This window comes from Notamacropus eugenii, chromosome 5 (genome assembly GCF_028372415.1).
Source record: "Notamacropus eugenii isolate mMacEug1 chromosome 5, mMacEug1.pri_v2, whole genome shotgun sequence".
Taxonomy (NCBI): Eukaryota; Metazoa; Chordata; class Mammalia; order Diprotodontia; family Macropodidae; genus Notamacropus; species Notamacropus eugenii.
In genome coordinates this window covers 3,900,038-3,919,289 of record NC_092876.1, presented here as the reverse complement: position 1 = coordinate 3,919,289, position 19,252 = coordinate 3,900,038, and the positions used below count along the sequence as shown (strand labels likewise).

Below are 19,252 nucleotides of genomic sequence, written 5' to 3'. Positions count from 1 at the left end.
ATCAGAGTCAACACTTGAAGTTATAGTTTTTAAGAGCCCAATGGAATATTGAGAAAAGCATTTGATATGGTCAGTTGGAATAACATTGAGAAAGGCCTTACTATGAGAAATGTCTTTCTTTGGAATCTGGGACAAATTGTGTGTTTTATCTGTGAGGTAGGAGAGTATGTGGAAGAGAGAGACAGAAAATGATGCGAAATTTCTGCCTTCTCAGAACTGATGTGATATGTTATAAAGCAAATTGTGTGTGGAGTTGGTGAGCAGATGGCAAGCACAGTATATACTGAAGTGTGGGGGGGTGAGGGGGAAGGATTTACATGTGATAATAGAAAAGAGAAGAAAAAGAATATATCTTGTTTACTTCCTGAGAGGGTTAAATGAATTCTTATCTAGATTAATCACAAAGAGAATTCCAAAAAGATATTAATTACAATCTAGACTAAACTGAGTGGCATGAACCTTTCCAGCCAAGTGAAGGTGAGTTATCACTTGTTATACTGAGGGCTTGAGGCTCCTTTGGATTTGATGTGTTATGGCAAAACATCTTATGCCTTTTCTTTATGGTTGTTTTTGTTTCTCAATAGCATATATTCCTTAATTATAGTATTCAGTTACGTAGAAATAAGAATAACTGTCATGGAGAAAGGAGGGTTCCTTAATTCACTTATAAAACTGCAATACTTAACAATGTGGGTTGTGTTTGAGCACATGAAAAAGTCATTGCCAGCATCCCCAAGAGAAACAAAAGATCTAAAGATACCCCTAAAATTCTGGGAACTTTGGAGAAAAGTCAAGAGGATGAGTTAAGAAGCCTACTGATGGACGGGATACAGGAGAGGTTGGGCAAATTGGAAAATATCCTGAGGCTGGGCATGGTCATCTATATTTTCAGTCTGCTACATGCACAATGTGCGTTTGGCCAATGCACTTAGAATTTGATGGTGTTCCATTTCCATTAGAAGGATATGATTTACTTCATTAGAGATTCTAATATTTAGGACCAACTCTTCTCCATGTGCACAAAACTGTCTTTTCACTTGTTTATCATTGTTATTTTTTCTTTAAATACCTGACTCATGGTCTATTTTAATTCACATTTTAACCTTCACTGCCTCTGTTCTATTATTTTGCCTTGGAACAACTGAGGTATCTATTGAAATTTTACACTTTTTGTGATGCCCATAAATGTAGAAATCATTCTTTTTCACTCGGGTCCCTTGACCCTCTTCATTGAATAATATTCATTCTGTGGGCTCTCACTATAGGAAGGCATTCCTTTTATTGATCTATAACTGATCTCTATTTTATTCCCTAATTTACACCCAACAGAAGCTATTCCAAACCTGTTTCCTTTTCAAGCTGCTCACATCCTTCTTTCATCACAATGGGGTGGAGTTATTACCTCCAAACCACTGTTCAAGGAGAAAGCTTATCTGTGACATCTCAGTTCTCACCTGGCTGAACTTCTTTGGGACTTCTCTGACTGACTTCTCCACAATGTTCCTGAATCGGATACCTTCTCCTCTCCTGGACCCCTCTTCACCATTCTTTGGTGTGGTGTCTTCCTTGTTAGACTGTCAGTTCCTTGAGGCTAAGTGAGTTCTACAAGCCATCAGGAGAAAGACTTTCAGATACAATGGAAAGGACATTGAAATATACAAGACTTCCAAAGTCACTAGGAATGAGAATGAATGTGTTCCAGAGAGCATAGGAGCACAGGATGCAGCCCAGGGTGAGCTATCCTGCATAAGTGAGCCTAGTGATATGGGGAAAAAAGTGGAAGTTCAAAAACAAAGATAAGTCTAAAGTATTTGTAGAAGGAAAACTAGGGGATATCCCATTTAAAACAGTTCTAGATGATATAAAATACCTGGGACTACACCTGCCAAAACCAACCTACAAATTATATGAACAAAATTATTTTTTTAATTCATGCAAATAAAATCAGAGAGAAATATCAAAGAAATACTAAATATTCACAGACAGGAAGCACCAATGTAATAAAAATGACAATTTTATGTAAATTAATTTATATATTCAATTTCATCCCAATTAAATTACAAAAAAACTATTTTACTGAATTAGAAAAAAAGTAACAAAATTCATTTGGAAGGACAACAAGTTGGGAAGATCAAAGGAACAATGAAAAAAACGTAAAGGAAGGAGGTTTGGCAGCACCAGATCCTAAACTGTATTATAAGACATTTATCGTGTAAAAAGTGACAAAAGGCAGATCAGTGGAACAGAAGAGACACACAATTACAGCAGCTAATAAATATACTAGCCTTAGATTTGGCAAGGATAAAGACTGAAGTTTGGGGACAAGAATTCATTAGTTGCTAATAATTGTTGAGAAGACTAGGAAGTTTTCTGGCAAAAATTGAGCATAGACCAGTATCTTACACAATTACCAAGAAAATGTCAAAATGCATACATAACAGATATAAAGAGAGATATTAAAAGAAAATGTGAAGAACATGGAATATACTACCTATCAGATTTATGGATAGGTGAACAATTTATGAATGAACAATGAATGTATGAATGAGCAGTGTGAGGTGTAAAACGGAGAACTTAGCTTACGTTAAATTGTAAAGTGTAGCCAAGATCAGAAGGAAAACAGAAAATCGGGGGGGGGGGGGGGTTATAGAGCATTTCCTGTACAATGGTCTCATGTCTCAAATATATAAAGAATTTTGTCAAATGTTTAAGAATATCAGTCATTTCCTAATGGATAAATAGTCAATGCATATTAACAGGCAGCCTTCTGATGAAGAAATCTGAACAATTTTAGTCACATGAAAAAATGCTCTAAATCATTATCAATTAGAGAAATGTGAATTAAAACAACCTTGGGATATCATTTTATACCTGTAAGATTGCCTAAAATGATTGAAGGGGAAAGCGAAAAGAAAGAAATAAAGAAAAGCAGAAGAGATTCTTTGCTTCTCAAACACCATAAGTAGCAGAAATGCCAGAGGAGCAAATAATTGTAAAGCACAAAGGCAACAGAGTGACAACAGAAAGACCTCTAAGAGACTTTTCCCTAAAAGAACACAAGGAGATGGGGATGAATGAGGTAATAGTGAAGAGGAGAGAATCCTGGGACATCCTGCCTACAGGGAATGCTTCTTTGGTGAGCCTACATTACACCATAGGAAGATACCTGAAAGGGGGAAGAGAAAGGGGGGAATAGAGAGAAGAGAGTGGCAGGCCAGAGTCTTATCAAGAACTAGAAATTTTCACTTCAATTGAACATCTATTTATTAAAGCAGGCAAGATGCTAAGCACTAGGGACACATAAAGATGCAAAAGAGAGTCCTTGCCCTCAAGGAGCTTGCAATCTAATGGGGAGAGAATATGCAAATGAATAAAACAAAGCAAACTACCTACAGAACACATAGGAAATAAGAGAGAGGGAAGCAGAATAATTCAGAGGGTTCGGGAAGGATTCCTGGAGAAGCAGGAACTTTAGTAGGGACTTAAGGGAAGCCAGGAATGTCAGTAGCCTGACCTGGGGAAGGAGAGTATTCCAGGCATGGGGAGGATCACTGAAAGAGCCTGTAAGTGAGAGAGGCCATGAAGCCAGTGTCACTGGATCAGATAATACATTTTGGGAGAAAGGTGTAAGAAGACTGAAAAGATGGGAGGGGGCTAGGCTATGATGGGCTTCATTTTTTTATTTTTAATTAATTTATTTGTTTTTAGTTTTCACCATTCACTTCCATAAGTTTTTGAGTTTTCAGTTTTCTTCCCCTCTGTCCCCTCCCCTCTCTGCTAGATGGTGGGCAATCTGATACAGGCTCTACATATGCATTCATGTTAAACATATTTCCACGTTACTCATGTTGTAAAGAAGAATTAGAACCAAAGGGAAAAGCCACAAGAATGAAAAAAGAAACAAAGAGAGCAAATAGTCTGCTTCAATCTGTATTCAGACTCCACAGTTCTTTCTCTGGACGTGGGGAGCATGTTCTGTCCTGAGTCTTTTGGAATTGTCTTAGATCCCTGCATTGCTGAGAAGAGCTGAGTCTACGAAAGTCAATCATTGCACAATGTGGCTGTTACTGTGTACAGTGTTCTGGTTCTGCTCACTTTGTTTGGCATCAGTTCAAATAAGTCATTGCAGGATTTTCTGAAGTCCACCTGTTCATTATTTCTTATAGCACAATAGCATTCCATTACATTCATATACCACAACTTGTTCAGTCACTTCCCAACGGATGGGCATCCCCTCAATTTCCAATTTTTGGCCACCACGAAAAAGAGGTACTAAAAATATTTTTGGACATGTGGGTCCTTTCCCCTTTTTATGATCTCTTTGGATTAAAACCTAGAAGTGGTGTTACTCGGTCAGGCAATATGTGCAGTTTTATAGCCCTTTGGGCATAGTTATGAGGGGCTGCTTTAAATGAAAAGTAGAACATTTTGTATTTGATCCTGGAGGTGATTGGCAGCCACTGGAGTTCCTTGAGTAGAGGGGTGAGGTGGTCAGAATTGTACTGTGGGAAAATTACTCTTGTGGATGAACAGAGAATGGCCTGAAGTGGGTGGAGCCTTGAGGTATGCAGACCCACCTGCAGGCTCTCTTAATCACCCAGCTGTGAGGTGATGTGAGCCTGCACCAGGCTGGTGGCAGTGTCAGAGGAGAAATAGGGTATATTGTAGAGATGTAGTGAAGGTGAAATGGACAAACTCTGGAACCATATTAGATATGTGGAGTAAGAGATAGTGGGCAGTCCAGGATGACTCCCATGTGGTGACTCTGAAGGAGGATAGTGTAGCCCTCTACAATACAATGAGAAGGACTGATTGGAGGACAGATCACAAATTCTGCTTTGGACATAGTGAGTTTGAGATATCTACTGGTCAATCAATTTGCAATATCTCTAAGAAATCAGAGATACAAGACTAGAAATGAGCATAGAGATAGGGGCAGGAAAGGGAGATATGAGAGTCATCCACATAGAGATGGTAATGCAATCCATGGGAGCTGATGAGATCAGCTAGTAAAGTAGTGGAGAAGAAGAAGAAGAGGGGACCCAGGACATAAGCCTGAGGGACACCTATGTGTGGTTAAAGGTCATGCTCAGGAGGAGGATCCAACAAAAGAGACAAAGAAGAAAAGGTCAGAGAAGTAGGAAGAAAACTAGGAAAGAGGAGAGAGTCCAAAATATCCAGAGAGAACAAAGTGTTCAGGAGGAGAGAGGGATCAGAAGTGTCATAGGCCAAAGAAAAATGAAGTAGAAGGAGGGTGGAGAAGGCGAGCTCTGTGGTCTCATGACACGAAGGGCATGGAGGGGAGTAGTGAGGAGGGGGAAAGATTGAAAAGGTGGAGAAAAGAAGGAGTCCTCACTTTGGAGGGCACAGAGGCTTTTACTGATGAATGTTCTGATGGGTGAAGGGAGAGAAGGGCCTCACACTGAGCTCTGAGGGATTTGGTGCCTGAAAAGTCAACTTGTAGTGATGGAGTTGGGGGTTTGGAACCCTGGGGACAACTGGCACTTGAAGGACCAGGAGAGCATAGATATTGGGATGAGATTTCCAGGCAAATGTAGAAAAAAAAGGTCAACAGGGGTACAGAAATTGTGTTGTTAAGGATACATGTGGCCCTTTAAATCCTTAAGTGGGACCTTCTGACTGAATCCAAACTATATAGAAAAAATTTACATTTTTTTTACTCTGTAAAATTTGGATTCAATCAAAAGGCCTCACTTAAGGATTTAGAAGGCCACAAGTGGTCTTAAGGTTGCAGGTTCCCCACTCCTAATAGGTGAATAGAATGAGTATTCCTTATCACAAGGGATATATTTAATGTTCAGTATTCTAAAAGCACAGCACAATGGAAAAAGGGAATCATGGTGTAAGTCCTACAAGGCAGTGCCAGAAAGCACCTGGAGGCCAGAGCTTAGAATGGATACCTTGAAGGATTTGAAAGTATCAAGCACATAGAGAAAAGAAAGAATTCAGAGGAACAAAGGGGTTCTGTATCAGCGATGGACAATGAAGAGAAGGAGTAAAGTCCTTGTTGGAAGGGGGCACCAAAAGTGATAAAATTTAAAAAACTAATGAACAGCACTAGCTGAAAGGGAAGACAGGAAGTGGATTCTACATGACTGAGAGGAAAAAAGAGAGCAAGAAATAATAATATGAAATAAAACAGGCGAGATGAGCAAATTTGTACAGAAACTAGAGGTAAAAGACTCAGGGCATCTTCTAAATGGGACAGCAAAGGAACATGCATATTTCTTTGTACTACATGGAACTTTTAGAAAATCTAACCAGGCCACAGAGATGCTGCAAAAAAATATAAAAAGACAGAAATTATCAATATATCCCTTCATCCCATAAAGAAATAAGAATGAAAAATGGTTCAGGGATAGCAAACAAAATATATAAACCTAAATGAAAACTTAACAATGAAATCTTTCATAATGACTGAGTCAGAGAAACAACTGATGAGGGTCTGAATGCAGATTAAAGCCACACTTTGGGGCAGGGGGTTATGTGGGGTTTTTTTCCCTTGTTTCACTTATTCTTTCACAACATGACAAATGTGAAAATGTTTTACATGATTGCACATGTCTAACCTATATTAGACTGCTTGCTCTTTTGGGGAGGAGAGAGAGAAGGGTCAGACGGAGAAGAATTTGGAACTCAAAATTTTCAAAGAATGAATGTTGAAAACTAGCTTTACATATAATTGGAAAAAAAATACTATTAAATCAAAATAATGACTGAGTCCAATAAGAAATCACCAAAATGATTAATCATTTCTAAAAAAAGAAAATGATCATGATGGAGAAATATGCCAAAATTTTGGAGATTCAGCTAAAGCAGTTCCCAAGGGGAAGACATATTCTGACACTTACACATTGAGAAAATAGAAGGAAGACATAAGGGAAATAGATTAATCAAATGAATATGCATTTTAATAAAATAGAAAATCAAACAAACCTAAAACAAGCACAAAAGTGATGATATTCAAAAAGGAAATATTCAAAAAAAATCATAGAAATGATAAATAAAACTAAAAGCTGTTTTTGTTAAAAGATGTTTTCATTCATTTTTTTACATTCATTTTCACAAAATTTTGAGTTCCACAATTTCTCCCCATCTCTCCCCTCCCCACCCTGATATGGCATGCATTCTGATTACCCCTTCCAGCAGTCTTCTCCTCCTCTTTGCCCCCCACCCTTATCCCCTTCCCTCTTACTTTCTTGCTGGGCAATATAGACTTCTACACCCTATTGCCTATACATATTATTTCCCAGTTGCATATAAAAACAATTTTAAACATTTGTTTTTAAAACTTTGAGTTCTAATTTCCCTCCCTCATATCCTAACCCCTACTTATTCTATTTTCTGCTTTGACTCTGTCCTTTTTCATGAGTGTTTGCTTCTGACTACCCCCTTCCCCAGTCTCCTCTCCTTTCTATTATCTCCCCCATCCCCTTTCCCCTTACTTTCTTGTACAGTAAGATATCCAATTGAGTGTGTATATTACTCCCTCCTTAAGAAAATTCTGATGAAAGTTAGGTTCACTCATTCCCTTTCATCTTCCTCCTTTTCCCCTCCATTGGGAAACATTTTTCTTGCCTCTTTTATGTGAGATAATTTACCCCATTCTACCTCTTCCTTTCTCTTACTCCCAATATATTCCTCTCAACCCTTAATTTTATTTTTTAGACATCATCCCTTCCTATTCAACTCACCATGTGCCATCCATCCTATCTATCTATCTATCTATCTATCTATCTATCTATCTATCTATCTATCTATCTATCTTCTTCCAACTACCCTAATACTAAGCAAGATTTCATGAGTTACAAAGATCATCTTTCCATGTAGGAATATAAACAGTTCAAATTTAATAAGTTTCTTATGATTTTTCTTTCCTGTTCACTTTTTCATGCTTCTCTTGATTCTTATATCTAAAAGTCAAATTTTCTATTCAGCTCTGGTCTTTTCAGAAAGAATGCTTGAAATTCCATTTTTTCCCCCTTGAAGTATTACACTCAATTCTGCTGGGTAAGTGATTCTTGGTTTTAATCCTAGCTCCTCTGACCTCCAGAATATCATATTTCAAGCACTTTGATACCTTAACGTAGAAGCTGCTAGATCTTGTGTTATCCTGATTGTATTTCCACCATACTTGAATCGCTCCTTTCTGGTTGTTTGCAAAATTTTCTACTTGATCTGGGAGCTATGGAATTTGGCTACAATATTCCTACAACTTTTCTTTTTGGGATATCTTTCAAGAGGTGATCAATGGATTCTTTCCATTTCAATTTTACTCTCTGGTTCTAGAATATCAGGACAGTTTTTCTTGATAATTTCTTGAAAGATGATGTCTAGGCTTTTTTTTTTTTTTTTGATGATGGCTTTCAGGTAGTCCAATAATTTTTAAATTATCTCTCCTGAATCCATTTTCCAGGTCAGTGGTTGTTCTAATGAGATATTTCATATTGTCTTCTATTTTTTCATTCTTTTGGTTCTGTTTTATAATTTCATGATTTCTCATAAAGTTATAAGCTTCCATTTGCTCCACTCTAATTTTGAAGGAATTATTTTCTTCAGTGAACTTTTGGACCTCTTTTGCCATTTGGGTTAGTCTATTTTTTAAGGTATTATTTTCTTCAGTACTTTTTTGGGTCTCCTTTAGCAAGCTGTTGACTTGTTTTTCATGATTTTCTTGCATCACTCATTTCTCTTCCCATTTTTTCCTCTACTTCTTTTACTTGATTTTCAAAATCCTTTTTGAGCTCTTCCATGACCTGCAGCCAATTCATATTTTTCTTGGAGGCTTCTGATGTAGGACCTTTGTCTTTGTTGTCTCCTTCTGGTATGTTTTGATCTTCTTTGTTACCAAAATAAGATTCTAGAGTCTTGAGTTTTTTTATGCTGTTTGCTCATGTTCCAAGTCAAATATTTGACTTTCTAACTCTTTGCCAAAGTAAGATCCTGCTTCTAGTGAGGGAGGGTATACTGTTCTGGGCTTCAGGGGTTTTGTATCAGCTGCTCCATCCCTCACCATCTGTGGGCTGGCAGTTGTAGAAGCAGCCACTGTTGCCACTGCTGCTGCAGTCACTGGAGCTGGCCTGTATCACCTCCTCCTTCTCCACCCGAGGGCTAGGGCTGGACCCCAGCCAGATCAGGTCCCACAGAATTTTCCAGCTGACCATCTATGCTGTCTTTGGCAGTTTTAGGTTGAGAAATCTGGAAACTGCCACAGCTGCCATTGATCCAGTCCCGTGAGATCTGTTCTAGCCCTGTCTGTTCCAGTGCAGCCCATGTTGCATTGTGTTCCATTTTGTTCCTAGCCCAGTGTAATAGATGCTTCCTATCAACCTTCCAGACTGTCTTGAGCTGCAGATTTGCTTCATTCACTCCAGTCAGTCTGTGGGTTCTGCAGCTCCAGAATTTGTTTAGAGTTATTTTTTACAGATATTTGGAAGGCTTTGAGGGGAGAGCTCTAGCAAGTCCCTGTTTTTACTCCAACATCTTAGCTGCAAAAGCTGTTTTTTTTAAACATTAATAAAACTGATAATCCCTTAGCCAATCTGATTAAAAAGAAGAGGGCAGAAAATTAAATTCACAAAATGAATGAAAAAGGTGAAATGACAGAAATCAGAAGAAAGAAAATGGATAATCAGAACAATGATGAGCAATGTGATGTTACTGACATAGAGGAATGCTTGCAAAAATATGAATTCCTCAAAGTATCAAAAGATCAAACACAGAAGAACAGAAAAGCAAATAGGTCTAGATGTAAAGGAGCTACCGAAGGGGGAAAAAAAGAAACTCCTGGGTTTCCAAACTCACAAGAGAATTTTAGAATTTGTAGAGAGTTGGTACCCAGACATCATAAATAATTCCCCCAAAAAAGAAAGTATCCTCCCAGAATTGTTTTATGAGACAAATATAGACCTGATATTTAAACTAGGGATAGATAAAACACAGCAAGTAAACTACAAGGCAGTATCACTGATGAAAAGTGATTAAAATTTTTAAACAAGAAACTCTCAATACAATAACAACAGAGCAGCTAGAGAATTTCAGAACAACCTGGAGAGACTGACATGAACTGATACAGAGGAAAGTGAGCAGTATGTTGCATATAGTAACAATATTTTATGATGAACAACTGTGAATGACTTAGGTCTTCTCAACAATAAAATGGTCCAAGACAATCCCAAAGGAATTATGATGAGAAGTGCTATCTGCACCAAAGAACTGATAGTGTAGATAGTGTAGTTTTTACTTTCTTTCCATCTTTCATTCTTTCCTTCCTCATCCTTCTTTTCTTTCTTCCTTATTTCCTTCCTTTCTTCTTTCCTTTTATAGTAGAAGTTTTCTTCCACAAAATGACTAATATGGAAATATTTTACATGATTGAAGATGCATAACCTACACCAGATTGCTTACCATTTCAAGAAACAGTTAGGGAGGGAGTGAGAGATATAACTTGGAACTTAAACAATGAGTATTAAAAATAGTTTTAAATGTAATTGGGGGAAAATAAAATATTTAAATGACTAAAGAGAATTAATCAAGAAATCATTCATTATCAAGTGGAATTTATACCAGGAATGCAAGCATACTTGAACATTAGGAAAACATACTTAATCAGATACAAAACTAAAACATCCAAAATCACTGAATACATAAGAGAGAAAGCCTCTGACAAAGTACAACACTCATTTATGTTAAAAATACAGCAGCAGCATCCATTTTTGGTGACCTCTGCCTAAAGCCCCAGGGAGCTGAGCAGCTGACAGGAATTTCAGCCCTGAGTATGACCCTGGGGTGAGGAGGATCACTGGCTAATGGAGCTGCAGGCGATTGTGGAGAGGGAATTCTACTACTCATAGATTCTGGGCAGAAAAGTTTTTGGTTGCTCTCAGACCAATGCACAGAACAGGAGAGGAGTAAACTCCTCTCCCGTGGTTGTGCCACCTTGGAGGAACTGAGAACTTACAGGTCCCCAGAGTATACCTTCCTCTTGACAAAGGACTTAAAGCTCAAGTAACTGGCTAGGAAAATGCCCAAAAAGGGGGAAAAAAAATAAGACTATAGAAGGTTACTTTCTTGGTGAACAGACACTTTCTTCCATCCTTTCTGATGAGGAAGAACAATGCATACCATCAGAGGAAGTCAAGGCTTCCAAAACATCCAAAATAAATAAACAATGGTCTCAGGTCATGGAAGAGCTCAAAAAGGATTTTGAAAATCAAATAAGAGAGGTGGAAGGAAAATTGGGAAGAGAAATGAGAGCACTGCAAGAAAATTATGAAAAGCTAGTCAACGACTTGCTAAAGGAGAACCAAAAAAATACCAAAGAAAATAACACCTTTAAAAATAGGCTAACTTAATTGGCAAAAGAGGTCCAAAAAACCAATGAGGAGAAGAATGCTTTAAAAAGCAGAATTAGCCAAATGCAAAAGGAGGTTCAAAAGCTCACTGAAGAACATAGTTCTTTAAAAATTAGAATGAAGCACATGGAAGCTAATGACTTTATGAAAAACCAAGAAATTACAAAATAAAACCAAAAGAATGAAAAAATAGAAGATAATGTGAAATATCTCACTGGAAAAACAACTGACCTGGAAAATAGATCCAAAAGAGACAATTTAAAAATTATGGGACTACCTGAAAGCCATGATAAAAAAAGGGGGGGGGGGGTAGATATCATCTTTCATGAAATTATCAAGGAAAAATGCCCTGATATTCTAGAACCAGAGGACAAAATATTGAAAGAATTCACCAATCACCTCCTGAAAGACATCCCAAAAGAAAAACTCCTAGGAATATTGTAGCCAAATTCCAGAGTTCCCAGGTCAAGGAGAAAATATTGCAAGAAACTAGAAAAAAACTATTCAAGTATTGTGAAAATACAATCAGGATAACACAAGATCTAGCAGTTTCTACACTAAGTGATTGAAAGGCTTGGAATATGGTATTCCAGAAGTCAAAGGAAATAGGATTAAAACCAAGAATCACCTACCCAGCAAAACTGAGTATAATACTTCAGGGGAAAAAATGGTCATTCAATGAAATAGAGGACTTTCAAGCATTCTTGATGAAAAGACCAGAACAGAATAGAAAATTTGACTTTCAAATACAAGAATCAAGAGAAGCATGAAAAGGTAAACAGGAAAGAGAAAACATAAGGAACTTTCTAAAGTTGAACTATTTATATTCCTACATGGAAAGATAATATTTGTAACTCTTGAGACTTTTCTCAGTATTTGGGTAGTTGGAGGGATTACACACACATACACACACACACACACACACACACACACACACACACACATACTCACACACATATAGACAGAGAGCACAGGGTGAGTTGAATAAGAAGGGATGATATCTAAAAAAATAAAATTAAGGGGTGAGAGAGGAATATATTGGGAGGAGAAAGGGAGAAATGGAATGGGGCAAATTGTCTCTCATAAAAGAGGGAAGAAAATCTTTTTCAATGGAGGAGAAAAGGGAGGAGGTCAGAGGGAAAAAGTGAAGCTTACTCTCATCACATTTGGCTTAAGGAGAGAATAACATGCTCACTGAATTTGGTATGAAAATCTATCTTACACTACAGGAAATTAAGGGAAAAGGGGATAAGTGGGGTGGGGGGGATGATGGAAGGGAGGGCAAATGGGAGAAGGGAGTGATTAGAAGTAAACACTCTTGGGGAGGGACAAGGTCAAAAGAGAGAATAGAATAAATGGGGGATAGGATAGGATGGAGGGAAATAGAATTAGTCTTATACAACCTGACTGTCTTTTGCATAATTACACATATACAGCCTATATTGAATTGCTTGCCTTCTCAGTGGGGATGGGTGGGGAGGGAGGAAGGTAGAGAAGTTGGAACTCATTTTTAGGAATGAATGTTGAGAATTGTTTTTGCATACAACTGAGAAATAAGAAATACAGGTAATCTATCTTGCCCTACAAGAAAAGAGAGAAGATAGGGATGAGGAAAAGGAGGGGTATGATAGAAAGGAGGACACACTGAGGGAAGGGGTAATCAGAATGCAAGGCATTATGGGGTGGGAGGAGGGGAGAGATGGGGAGAAAATTTGGAACTCAAAATTTTGTGGAAATGAATGTTGAAAATTAAAAATAAATAAATAGACAAGAAAAACAATAAAAAGTATCAGTACAGTGGGACCTTCAATATCATTAAAACATTTACGCAAATCCAAAAGCAAGTACACATGTGATAGAGATACATTGTGTTAGGGGTGTAAGCTCGGTTTTCATGTGGACAGTCTTGGGCAGGTAAAGGTGAGGACCTCTAAACCTCAGAGTTCTCATGAGGCCCCCTAGGGAACAGCTGGGAATTGAGGCGTGAAACATGGGCTATCTCGTGCATTTCCACCTCTTCTCAGTGGGAAACTTGCTGGGGAGAGCATCCCACCCTTGAGATTGGCCCGTGGTCTGAGCACACCTGTTGTTAATTAGCTAGGGGCTGAGAGCACACACAGTATTCATGTGGAAACTATGTGGAGGGAGAGCTTAAGTAGGGACAGGAAAGCCTGAAGGCCCTCTTCTGGCTGCGGGGTCCCCTTTGGGGGTCCTTCCCCTCTCTTCTGCATGCGGAGTCCCCTCCGGGACCTCTTCATGCTGAGGGGCCCTTGGAGAGAAGAGGGTCCCCCCCCCTTCCGCTCCCATCCTCTTGCTGTACAATCCTAACCCCCTTGGGAGGAGGAGGATTCCTTTCTCCTGAGGAAGAATTCACCCTGCACATGTAACTAAGACCCTGAATAAAGCCTAACCCTTGTTCGACTCTGGAAAGTCTCTTCTCTCAACACGTTTATCCAGCTGATCCCCGAAGACCTGGATGACAGGTAAGAAAGGCTCAGGTAGCCCATTGGCCTCTAGGCCGAACAACATTGGAATCCTTTTCAATAAATTTGAAAGTGAAGCAAGGATGCCTCCCCTCTCCACTATTACTTGACATATTCTGGAGATGCTAGCAGTAGCAATAAGATGAGGGAAAAGAGTAAAAGGAGTTCAGATAGATAATGAAGAGATCTAATGATCCCTGTTAGATGATGATAGAAAGTTTGCTTGGAAAATCCCAGGGAATAAGTAAAGTTACTGAGAAAATCAATAGCTTAGGCAAAGTTCCAGTTACAAAATAAATCCTCAAAATCAATACCATATCTATTATATTAATAATATAATTATAATACAACACAAGAAAGAATAACAGAAAGAGAACCCCCCTCCCAAAGTACAGCAGAGTCGTAGATTCAAGCACAAAGCAATCCTTAAAGACATGAAGGATGACCTAAGTAGCTGGAATGTCCAGCGCTCATGGTTTAATTGACAAATATAATAAAAATGACAATATTAGTCAAAATAATTTATCCTTTTAATGCTATATTAATGAAATTATGGGGTCAGCTAGGTGGTATAGTGGACAGAAGGCTGAGTCTGGAGTCAGACAACTGGAGTTTAAATTTGGCCTTAATCCCTTTCTTACTGGGTGACCTTGAAAAAGTCACTTAACTCTGTTTGCCTCAGTTTCTTCATCTGTAAAATGAGATGGAGGGGATAATGGCAAACCATTCCAATATCTCTACCAAGAAAACCCTAAATGGGGTCACAATGAGTATGAAAGGGCTGTAGAACAACAAACATAGAGTTAGGAAGGGGATATTTTTCAAGGCTGAATAAAACCATACCAAAATTCATTTGAAAAACAAAAGATCTACAAAAGGAAGTGAAAAGATGAAAAGAAGTAAGGACAAAGATGGAACAACATTTCCAGAACTCAAATTATTTAATAAAACGGCAGTCATCAAAACCATCTGAGTTTGATAAAATAACAAAGAGAGGGAAATCAATGGAAGAGATTAAATACAGAGATGGAGAAACAAGAGAACCCAGTAACCCAGTGTTTGATAAAGTGGAAAACAACTACCTTGGGTAAAATGAGTTATTTGGTTTAAAAAAACTGCTGAGAAAATTAACAAGAAAGTCAGGGAGGAAATGAGCCTTAGACCAACATCTTACACCACACTCTACAACACATCCACAGGGATGTCTCTGTTGATGTCCAGTTGTTTCAGTCATGCCCTATTTTTGGTAATCTCATTTGGGATTTTTCTGGCAAAGACATTGGAAAGATCTGCAGTTTCCTTCTCCAGCTCATTTCACAGATGAGAAACTGAGTCAAAGAGGTTTAAATGGCTTGCCCAGGGCCATACATCTAGTAAGTGTCTGAGGCCAGATTTGAACTCAGGTCTTTTAGACTCAAGACCTGGGCCTCTGGGCACTTTGTCATACAGCTGCCTCTTCCAAATGAATATGTAACCTTAATAGTAAAGATTACACTATTTAAAAAATTAGGAGAGAAATAGATCATGTACCTTTCACAGGTAAGAGTAGGAGATGCATTCTGGGCCAAACAAAAGACAGAAGCAATTATAAAAATAGAAAACTTTGATGATTTGAAACTGAAAAGCTTCTTCTGCACAGACAACATTGTCCAGGACAAGAATCCAGGATAAGAAAGTGGTTGAATGGGAAACAAAACCAAACACTTTGGTATGAAATTTCTGTGATAAGGGTTTGGTGTCCAAGATATACAAACAATGAACAGACATAAGACTAACAGCCATTCCCTAACAGATAAATGATCAAAGGACAAAAACAAAGAATTCTCAAAAGAAGAACTGCCACGTATTCTCAACCACAGGAAAAAATGCTCCACGCCACTAATAAGGGAAAGATAAACCAAACAACCTGGAGGCTTCATCTTATAGTTTGTAAAATTGACAAAAATGACAAAAACTGGCAGCAGTACATGTTGGAGACGTGTGGAAAGATGGGCACGCTAAGGCAATGTTGGGGGGGCTAGGAAATGGTAGAAGGTCATGAAGATGAGTTCAAATCCAGCCTCAGACACTAGTTATGTGACCCCAGTTGGTAACTCATTGAACCTCTGTCTGCCTCAGTTTCCTGAACATAGTAGACACAGGTAACCAGCCTCAAACCTCTTTCCAGTCTTCTTCCACCTTCCTCCTCACCTCTCTGACCCAGGGACACTGGCCCCCTGCCTGCCGTCTCCTGACTCTGTGCCTTTCCAGGGGCTGTCTCTCATGCTTGGAATGGCCTTCCTTATCACCTTCTGGCTTCAAGTATCAACTAAGAGCTCACCTTCTTAAAAACGGATTTTCCTCCGTGAGCCTCTAAGGTATCTCCCTTCTGTACTGTAGAGAGCTTGTGTGGACAAAGCTGCTCACAGGTTTTCTCCCCCATCAGAATGGGCAGGGGGCGGGTTTTCCTTCCTTTGCATACACAGTAGGTTGGAGTAGCTAGGTAGTATAGTGGATAGAGCATCAGTGCAGGAGTCGGGAGGACCTAAGTTCAAATTTCACCTCAGATACTTGACACTCACTAGCTGTGTGACCTTGGGCAAGTCACTTAACCCCAACTGCCTCATCCTGGGTCATCTCCAGTCATCCTGATGAATTTCTGGTCCCTGGATTCAGATGGCTCTGGAGGAGAAGTGAGGCTGGTGACCTGCAAACAGCCCTCCCTCACTCAAAACACAGCCAAGTGCAAGTCATGTCATTATTTCTGATGGCATGGTCCTCTTTGGCAACAAAGGATGAGCACAGACACAGTAGACTAGCACAGTGTCACTACCCTTTCTAAATGCTTATAAGACATGAGAAGTGGGAAGGATTCAGAGAGACCTGGGAAGGCGTGTGACCCGAGGCAGGAGGATGGGAGCAGCACCGGGAGGACAATTTCTTCTCTGCTGACAGCCCTGCAGAGGACCAGAGCTGGGGGAGCCTCAGGGCTCTGCTCCAGGCCTGGCCAGGCAAGACTCAGAGTCAATGGGTGTCCTGTCCCTTCACTTGGTACTGGAAGGATCTTGGAAAGGAAACAGAGAGGAGGGGGGAGAAGTTCCACGGAGGTGTGGGGGAAGGGAGTGACACAGAAATGTGAACCCTATGGAATAAAGAGAAATGAGTGATGTGGTCTTCCTTGTGACTCACGGATCATGAGGGAAAACATTGGATGGCAGCAGTTTGGCGGAGTGGGGAGGACTGTGGGACAAGATGCTAAAGTTTCAATGAATCAGTTAAAAAATCCAAAAGGAGGGAGCAGGGCAGTGTTGTTGCTACCATTTTCAATTTCCTGCCTGTTTTTGTAATGAAGCAGTCCTTAGGAAAGGTATCACAAGCCTCAGAGACAATTCTCTAGGTCTGCGGAAGAGGTCTCATTGGTTGATGATGGTCAAGCCTGTGAATGGACTACACTCACCTGGGCTGGGGGTCTGTGGATCCCAGGGGACATTCCCTCAAGCTCCAGGCTCACTGCTTGGGCCAGGCCTTGGTCTGCAGGCTGAGCTGAGGAGGGAGGATCCCAGAGGTGCAGAGGTCCTTCCTTTTTCTTCCTGAGCAGGAGACTGGCCTACAGGGATTTACAGAAGATGAGGTCCCATAGAAGTTACAAATACCTTGGTTCTGCCTTCAGGATGGAGACCCCAACATACAGAGGCAGGGAAAAAGCAGGCAGGGGTAGTTTGGAAATGGAGGTGGTCTGAACAGAAAGACTACTTCCCTCCCTGTCCTGCTCCTTTTCCTTCTGTCCCCTTCCCCTGTGCCATTCTCCTTCAGAGAACCAGGAGTCAGAAGGGGCTTGGGATCCCAAGGGGGGATGAGACCAGTCAGTACTTTAATGGCACCTGAAGCAGAGATGTCCCTCCAGCTTGTCCTTTGACCTCCCTGCACCCCATCTCCCCAATTAACACACACACATTATCTAGACAGCAGACTGACTGCTTGATCTAGGGAGGAGGGAAGCTTAGGAAGGTGGGGGTGGGGCTCTGGGATGGAGCTCCCAGGGAATGTCCAGGAGAAGCCTGAGGCTGGGAGACCAAATTCAGTGTGGGATTCAGCACCCTAGCAAGGGGCCTGAGGGCTCTGAAAGAAGGGGCAGGGAAGCAGGAGGCCTGGGGAAGGGGAGGCCAGGTAGGGTCTGGTAGGAAGACATTCTACCCCAGGTCATGGCAGGGAGGTCAGGGACACTGCAGTGACAGAAGGGCTCCAGGGGACATGAGTCTAGAAGAACAGGAGGCCTGTGTCCTGGGGTCTGACTAGGAGGTCGGGAGGACTCCTAGGACCCTCTGGGAGAGCTCAGGCCTGAAATCCCTCCAGGAAGTCCAGATACCAGGAGCCAGTGGCTGGGTTCTGATAGGGAAGCAGCCCAGGAGCTGCAGGTCCAGGTAAGGGGGGCCAGGCACGAGGTTTGGTTCCTGTTTCCAAAGTGGGATCCTCGAGGCAGGCAGAAGTTGTGGATCCTTACATGGGGCTTGGTCAATCTCTAACCAAAAGCTGGGGACAGGAGATGCAAGATTTCTGGGTCCTGATGGGAAGACAGAAAACAGGTGTAAAGTCTGGATTTGGGGAAAAGGAGACCCAGTGTTAAGACTGGGGAGGGTGACCTCAGATCTTTGGGGGGTGATTGGAAGTCTGGAAAGAGTTAGAGCTGGGAGGTCGTCCAGTAGCCAGGCCTGGGGGGGAAGGGGGAGGATTATTCCAGGTAGACCAGAAGGGCACTCACCACGTGGTCAGAGAGGAGGATGAGATCCAAAGGTGAGAGCTGCTAGCGGAAGCCAGGAGGTGGGGGGTGTGAGTGGGAGGGGGCAGGCTCAGACCTACCTGGGACCTGCGTCCACAGAGGTAGTGTCCAGCCGGCAGAGAGATCTCAGCTCCAAGAGAGGCAGGGAGAGCTCCGTTTTAACGGAAGAAGGCAGCGCAATCTTAACTCGAGAGAAGACGCAGAGATCTCAGCTCCCAGGGAAGGGAGAGATAGTTCAGCCGCAAAGGAAGAAGGCAGCCCAATCTCAGCACAAGTTCCTGTTTTCAGCCAGCCCCCCTGGGGAGGGTGGGGAGGGTGGGAAAGGGCCCACCCTCTGCCCGCCCCCGAAGCCCCAGGGTGGGCCCTTTCCTCCAATCACACCGAGGGCCAGGAGCTCCGCCCCAAGCCCCGCCCTTAATCATGTCAATTACCTCCCTCCCTGGGATGAGCCCTCCCCTGCCCCAGACCCCTCCCAGGCCTCCAAACTCCACCCCCGGGCTCTGATCCACCTGGGACATCACCCACCAGGCTGGGCATCTCTCAGAGCCCCTCCTCCCCCATGCCTCCACCGCCTGATTCCTCACTGGAGGAAAGAGTCGGGACTTTAGGGGGTGGGAGGGGGAGAGCCAGGTTGATTC

The 19,252-nt window shown here is 41.2% G+C and overlaps 1 protein-coding gene across 5 annotated transcripts in view; it reads right to left on the bottom strand.

Annotated features, from left to right (window-relative positions):
• The window catches only part of LOC140508164 (uncharacterized), a 29,995-nt gene extending 11,072 nt beyond the window's left edge, over positions 1-18,923 (bottom strand). The window contains exons 1-3 of one of the 5 annotated variants that reach the window (XM_072615937.1): positions 18,695-18,921; positions 17,295-17,444; positions 1,455-1,602 (exon numbers count right to left, since the gene is read on the bottom strand). Coding sequence is in view for 4 of the 5 variants with exons in the window: in XM_072615935.1 (XP_072472036.1) it covers positions 17,295-17,327 (33 nt within the window). In the remaining variant the exon portion in view is untranslated. The other 4 variants (XM_072615935.1, XM_072615933.1, XM_072615932.1 and 1 more) reach the window with 4 other exon arrangements.
• Positions 18,924-19,252: the final 329 nt, after the last annotated feature.